This window comes from Rhea pennata, chromosome 1 (genome assembly GCF_028389875.1).
Source record: "Rhea pennata isolate bPtePen1 chromosome 1, bPtePen1.pri, whole genome shotgun sequence".
In the NCBI taxonomy this organism is placed as follows: Eukaryota; Metazoa; Chordata; class Aves; order Rheiformes; family Rheidae; genus Rhea; species Rhea pennata.
In genome coordinates, this window is record NC_084663.1 from 34,785,291 (window position 1) to 34,792,787 (window position 7,497).

A 7,497-nucleotide genomic window follows, 5' to 3' on the forward strand; every position below is an offset into this window, starting at 1 on the left:
ATTTCGGCTACCGGCTCTTCCCGGACCGCAACAAGAAGCCGCAGGGCTTCTTGGCCCGCAGCCTCTTCACCTTCCACAACAGGTGCCAACTGATGCTGAGGATGACGCTGGACACGAGTAAGGAGGAGGAGAGTGTCTGTGTCTCTGTCTGTGTGTGTTTTTCATTACAGTGAGGACAAGGAAATAGATGTTAGCCTCAGTATTGGTATTTATTACCAGTAAAATAATGTCAGATGTGGCTTGATTCCTGAATAGCGTTTTGTATCTCTATCATTTCACACAGCTTGAGCTGCACTGATGAGATGTCAGCTACAATGCATTATGGTCAAATACTGCAATATATAAATTTGTATGCATGGTGCTTTTTTTGTGAGTCTCTTTTTATTCTTGATTATAGATGACTTTCTGTACAAAAGTTTTGTCTAGAAAAATTGATTGCAGCCATATTTTTCTAGATCCATATGCTCAACTTCTTCTTGAGGCTATGAAGCAATCTGGTTGGTATGTAAACTAAATGATGCTGCTTTGTGCGGTAACATCTGTATTATGTGGGGTCAGTAGTCTTAATAAAATTGTCTCCTGTAATGTTTATTTGGGTCTTTTAGCACTGTCTTCAATGACCGGCACTTTTCTTGTGAAAACTGTGATGGCTGTGTCAGTGGAGGTTTTGACTCTGCCACATCTCAGGTAGGAACTAAACTACACATCGTCCTCTTTCAAATAACTGACTGTAAACGTTTTAGCATTTTGTTACTAAGTCAAAAAGGATTTTGCTAGTAATAAATTTGCTAATACTGATATCTTATTTGAAAACTTAAAAAGAAAGTATGTGTAAGATTTCCAACAGTATGGAGCTAGTATTACTAGTACGCTGCAGTGGAATGAGACAGATGATGTTGAAAAACACTGGTCATTTTTAAGGGTCTAAATGATGTAGGTGATCTCCATAGGGTCTCTGAGGAGTAAGGGAGGTGCTGAAAGTTAGTGTTGCTCAGAGTCAGTAGATAAAGTATGCACCACTAGCGTGATGATTTATTTTTCTTAAAAAGACTACCTATATTTTTTTTCTACAGATTGTTCTGTGTCAGAACAATATTCGTCACCAATCCCATATGAACCGTGTGGTAACACATGAATTGATTCATGCTTTTGATCACTGTCGTGCACATGTTGACTGGTTCAAAAATGTCAAACACTTAGCATGTTCAGAGGTAAGTTAAAATGCTTCTAACATTGTCACTGTATTACTACTGGTTATTAGGGATGTTTTGTCTTTTAAGGCTTGTGATACTGTCTCCCAATACATCCTCATAGGCAAGCTCAGGAAATGTGGGCTAGATGAGCAGACAGTGAGGTGGATTGAGAACTGGCTGAACAGCAGAGCTCAAAGGGTGGTGCTCAGTGGCGCAAAGTCTAGATGGAGGCCTATAGCTAGTGGTGTCCCCCGGGGGTTACAACTGGGTCCGGTATTGTTCAAATTATTTGTCAGTGGCCTGGGTGAAGTGGCAGAATGCACCTTCTGCAAGTCTGCTGATGATGCAGAGCTAGGAGGAGTGGCTGATGCATCAGAAGGCTGTGCTGCTGTTCAGAGAGACCTGGACAAGCTGGAGAATGGGGCGGAGAGGAACCTCATGAAGTACAACAAGGGAAGTGCAGGGTCCTGCACCAAGAAGGAATAAATGCACCAGTACAGGCTGGGGCTGACCTGCTGGAAAACAGCCCTGCGGAGAAGGACCTTCTGGTCCTGGTGGACAACAGGGTGACCAAGAGCAAGCAATGTACTCTTGCAGTCAAGAAGGCCAATGGTCTTCTGGGTTGCATTATCAGCAGGTCGAGGGAGGTGATCATGCCCCTCTACTCGGCCCTAGTGAGGCCACAGCAGGAGTACTGTCTCCAGTTCTGGGCTCCTCTGTACAAGAGACACATGGAACTACTGGAGAGAGTCCAGCATAGGGCTATGCAGATGATTAGAGGACTGGAGCATCTCTCTTATGAGGAAGGGCTGCGAGAGCTGGGCCTGTTCAGGCTGGAGAAGAGAAGAATGAAGAGGATCTTATTAATCTATTTAAATATCTGAAGGGAGGGTATCAAGAGGATGGGGCTGGACTTTTCTCAGTGGTGCCCTGGGATAGAACAAGAAGCAATGGGTACAAACGAAAACACAGGAAGTTCTGTCTGAATACAAGGAAAAAATTCTTTACTGTGAGGGTGACAGAGCAGTGGAACAGGTTGCCCAAAGAGGTTGTAGTGTCTCCTTTCTTGGAGGTATTCAAAAGCCTGACTGGACATGGTCCTGGGCAATGTGCTCTAGGTGACCCTGCTTGAGCAGGGGGGTTGTACTAGATGATCCGCAGAGGTCCCTTCCAATCTCAGCCATTCTGTGATTGTGTGACTCATTTTTAACTGAACATACTGTTACAGGAACTTCATTTGGTTTAATCCAGTTAATATTTTGTCCTTTCTGCCAGGTCAGTCTAGACAGTTTCATACAGAGAACAAGTAATTTGTTTTCACAGATACTAAAAGGTCATGGTCATAGTAAGTAGAATGCTACCGCTGCAAGTGGAACCATAACAAGAAGTGGTTATTGCCAAATGAGAATAGTTAGAGATAAAAAACATTCACATGTGATAGAGTATGTGTAATGTTCTTTTTTCCCTTTCAAATCTATGTTCAAATATTTCAAATATTCAGTAGTATGAAAATAGTACATCAACCTTGTTTTTATTTAGAAATTTTTGTTAGTGATAAACTTATCTTTTCCTATAACATACTTTTTTTTTCCGATTAAGTGTAAACTTAAGTTGCTCATAGTACATTTTGCTGATGACTCCATATCCATTTTAGAGGAGACAGGAATAAGCTACTTGAAAGACTTTGAAAATTGGATACATTATGAGGTGAAGTCAGACCGCTGCATAGGCTGCTAAGGATGCCTCTTATGTATACAACTTGTCTATATTCACATTCTTTTAGTTGTTTCCCCTATGTAATCCTTATCATTTGACCACATACAGTCTTAGCCTTAATTATAAGGCTTAATTACAGGCTAAGACTGTATGTGGTCAAATTAATGTTACAAAACTATATCTTTGTGACTGTGCAAATTAATAAGATTAGGTGACACTTTATGCTTTTTAGAACTAAAATAATAACAAAATCACTTTGCAGTCATTCTTTAGAGAATATATTCAGTTTGAGGCTTGATATGCACAAGTTTCATCTGTAAACAGTAGGTGAGACAACCGACATGACAAACTTGGTAGAGAACAGACCAGACTTCATAAAAATAAATTTTAATCATATTCACCTTGGAAATATTTTGCATTGTCATGTATCATCTTTGTCTTTTAATACATATAATTTAGTATCAGTAGTATTATATGATGTCGTTAAAGCCATTCTGTATAATTCAAAATTGTTATCTGTTTTTTTTTTTTTTTTTGTCTTCTGTATCTGTGCAATGCAGATTAACACATGTAAACCTCAAACATAAAAATAGAGAACATATATAAAACAAGTTTGGCTTGATCTTGCTTTTTTTGAAATTTTTTGTGTACTTCAGCTCTTTTGGTAGTTATTTTCTATAGCTGTGGCATTAATAACTTCTACTCATTCAAATTTTTAATTCTTCCATTTCACTTTTTTCAATATATTAACCTTCATTCTGGTACTTAATTATAGGAAATATAATTTTAGTTACATTTCCCAATTGAGGAGGTACAATGTGGAACAGTTGGCTGACAAAGGAAATTTCAAGGCACAAGAGAAGACGGTTTACAAGGGAATAAAGATATACTCTTTTAAAAAAGTGTCTTTTTCTAAAGCAAGTGGTTGAGCAGATTACTGCTGCTCTGGGTCTTTGAAAGATATCTCGTCTTCCTTCCTGGCTGTTATGTCAGTTTCTCATATAGATAATTTGGGGACAATCTGTTTCCATATTCCTTTAGTAATTCATATATTTATGATCTTTTCTGCTCATTAGTCTAAGCTTCAGGAATATGCAAAACTTTATCCCTGGAGCTATCTGCAAGTTTTGTGGTAATGTGTTACCATGCATTGGAATTGAGAGGATATAAAAATATTATCTACTTAATAAGTGCAAGTGGTCCTGGGAACATTCTTTACTAGCAGTCACCAGAAAAAAAAGTTGTTACAGTTTGTTTGACTTTACATTCCTTTTTTTTTTTCCTCTGATTTTTTGGCTTTTTTTTTTTTCCACCCACAATAGATTCGAGCTGCTAATCTCAGTGGAGACTGTACACTGATGAATGAAATAGCCAGATTTAAATTTGGATTAAAGCGACACCATCAGGTAAAGATGGTAGATGTAAAGGTCTATTGATCTGTTATGAGCATTCTTTCTGTTTTTGACCCCTACCTTCTATACTTTGATAGCTGAAAACATTGCAGAAAGAAGTAGATGTCAGTCATTGGTACTCTTGTAAACTTTTATCAGCCCTCTATTTCTCCAAGTCAATTTTATTCTCTCATTTTTGATGCCTGCTATACCTTCCTATCTTTTTGTTTCTCAAGGCCTATCTTGTTTTTCTGTTCTTAAGGTTTTCCCTTAGAAATGTATTCATACTGCCCGACTTCTATCTAGCATCTATATCAGGCTTCCGCAAATTATGTTTCATTGCTGTTGGATGTTTTTCCTTTTTCTCAGTGCCTCTTTCATTCTTGCCTTTTCTCACAGTGTTTTTCTCTACTCATTTCTCATCCCCAGATTCCTTCTTAAGCCTCTCTACTAAGAGGAAGAGAGAGGAGCTGCAGCTGCAGTTGAACGGAACACTGATAGCTGCTGACTAATCTGCATCCTCCTCTTACTGCTCTCAGAGAGGAAGGGTCTTGACTGCCAGGAAAAAAAAAAAAAAAAAAAAAAGGCGTAAAGAGCTTGATCCTGCTTGTTTTTGTGAGGAAGCTGCAATGAATTTTCTGTACTGTCCTGCAGATAAATGGCAGCTGACTGAGTACTTTGCTGCAATGCAGCAGTCTACTTAAGTTTTCTGTTACTTCCTTCTTTTTTACAGATACAGTGAAAAGGCCACTCCTATAACATTAGGCCATAATCCTGTGTTTCACGGTTTTCCTCATCACTTGCACCTGCAAAGTGAATACATAATGATACCGTTCCCCTTTATGGCTTTTGGTGTTTATTGTCCACACCTTATAACACTAGTGAGTGTTTGCCATGTTCATTCACAGTTCCATATTTGCAGAGCAGTACAGTGCAGCAATACTGGTAAATATGCAATAGATTTGCTGCTTTCTCTTAACTAAACTTTAATGCTTCGTGATCATTTCTGTCTGCCTTTTCTGTTTTTTCACTGCAACAGAAATAGCTGAATACCTAGTTGTCTTCTAGAGCAGTATCACTGACAACTGAAGAGAACTGAGTGAACGATTAGCATGGTACCGCTGAGAATGGAAGAGCACTGAATGAGCAATAAAAAAAAATCTTAAAGGCCAGATTTGAATACAGTTTCTAAAACATCTTTGGCTGCTTTATAGAATACCCTTTTTTGACTCAAAAGCAATAGATTTTTAAATTAAGAGTTTGTTTTCTCATCCCAGCTACTTTTTAATAATTTTGTTAGAAGATGATTAATAAGCGCCAAACAAAAACAGTTTTGTCAGGAAATGTCTTACCCACTGTATGATTAAAAGAGTTTGAAAACTGGAAGACAGAGAATGACAAGGGGTCTAAAAACATAGTGCATTAAGTCTTGTATTAATATATATAGATTTTTTTTTATGAGGTTGAGTCCTAAGTATTTGTTCCTTTTTTAATCTAGAGCAACAGTGGCCTTGTAGCTGGAGATGTGGTCCACCTTTTTACTTCTTTTAGTAGATAAACCATATCAGCAAAGGTTATGATAAAGAAGGGTATCAAAATGAAGGCCAGCAGAGGAATCCATTCCTTTGTCTTATTTTTTGTAGCACTTCAGTTGGAAAAGTGCTAACTGAAATTTGTGTTGGTTTACCTTTTTGACGTACTTTCTCTTGTGTGGAATTCTAAAGTGTACGAATATGTGATAATACAACAAAAGTCAAAATGTATTTTATTTCCTATTAAAGGGAAACACCTTTTCTTACCCAAAGACTTTATGTGCATAATGGAAAACTAAAATACGTAGTTAACATTGGATTGAAGAAAAATGAACTTTATTGTAGGCATTGTTTGACTCTTCTGTGATACAACATTTTTACATATGTAGTAGGAGTTAATATTTGACAAAATTTGAACAATGTGACTTATTCTAACCTCTCAGATAATGATAAATTTTCTTCATCTATTTCCCACTTTCAGACTTGTGTACGAGACAGAGCTATTCGTTCCATTCTGGCTGTTAGAAAAGTTAGCAAAGAAACGGCAGAAAAAGCTGTGGATGAAGTTTTTGATGCCTGCTTCAATGATCTGGAACCATTTGGAAGAATCCCACACAACAAATCAGATGCAAAACGTGCTTATAAAGACTTTCAGAACCGAGATCGATATAATGCTAATTTGTAAAAGAAAAAACATGAAAAATTATTTTAATATCTGATTATGCCTAGGTTAAGCCTGCGCACACAGCTCTGGTGAAAAGGGCAGTTCTACCAAGTGAATCAGTTCATTTTGTAGACTTTTTCCGGGAGCTAAATTCCGTGGATGTAAACGAAGTAAAGAAGACTATAAACAGTGTGATTCCTCACCTATTATTTCAGCAAGATCATTCAGTGTATCAAATGACTTGGCAAATAAGACCTATTCTGCACAATTCAGTGCAATTTAATTGTGCTCAGTATGATTAGGACTTTGTTTCTATAATTTTGGTCTTTACTGAATAAATCTTTTCATAAATCTTTAAATTTCCATCGTTTTTGATTTGTAGTCATAAACCTGATAATCTTGATCATTCCATTTTCAAAGGTAGGTGCTGAAGTATAGCTTTTTGGGTCTCTTAAATTTTGGATTTATCTTTCTTTGCCTAAACTGCTGCATTTGTCTCTGAAGTTCAGTCTTTCAGCACCTCTGAGATCCTTGGAGACCCAGCCAACTGATACCAACTGCACAGGTACATCAAGCGCTTTGATTTATTAGGGTTTAACTGAAAATTCTGTGGCTTAAGCTAAATAAACATAGTGAAGGTGTATTTACCTGATTGGGCCTTACCCAAAAGGTAGGTGTAGGTTACAGTCTTCCTCCTATACTGCACAGCAGATAAGCTGTACAGGGCATCTAGTGATCCAGATCCCCTGTTCATCTGAGGAAAGAGAAGATTACTACTACATCCTATATCTGAGAGAAAAAAATCTTGAATACCATAGCACAAACAAAGATCTAATGTCTTATTTCTCCATTATTTCCAAATACAAACTATTCTAATGATCGTCTCAGATGTGAAATAACCACATTCTCTTCTCTTTCTTGAAATCAGAAGCTCCTCTACTACAGGTATGGTTCACTGACATAATGGAGATGAAGCTCCACAGGAAAAGCTTTGTAGGCAT

General features: G+C 37.6%; 1 protein-coding gene across 1 annotated transcript; it reads left to right on the forward strand.

Annotated features, from left to right (window-relative positions):
- The first annotated feature begins 27 nt into the window (after positions 1–27).
- Positions 28–6,855, forward strand: ATP23 (ATP23 metallopeptidase and ATP synthase assembly factor homolog). Its single transcript, XM_062583942.1, has 6 exons — positions 28–117; positions 398–501; positions 606–687; positions 1,074–1,211; positions 4,232–4,315; positions 6,314–6,855. Exons 2-6 carry the CDS (start codon positions 398–400, stop codon positions 6,515–6,517), a joined length of 612 nt encoding a protein of 203 aa, XP_062439926.1. The 5' UTR covers positions 28–117; the 3' UTR covers positions 6,518–6,855.
- The last annotated feature ends 642 nt before the right edge of the window (positions 6,856–7,497 follow it).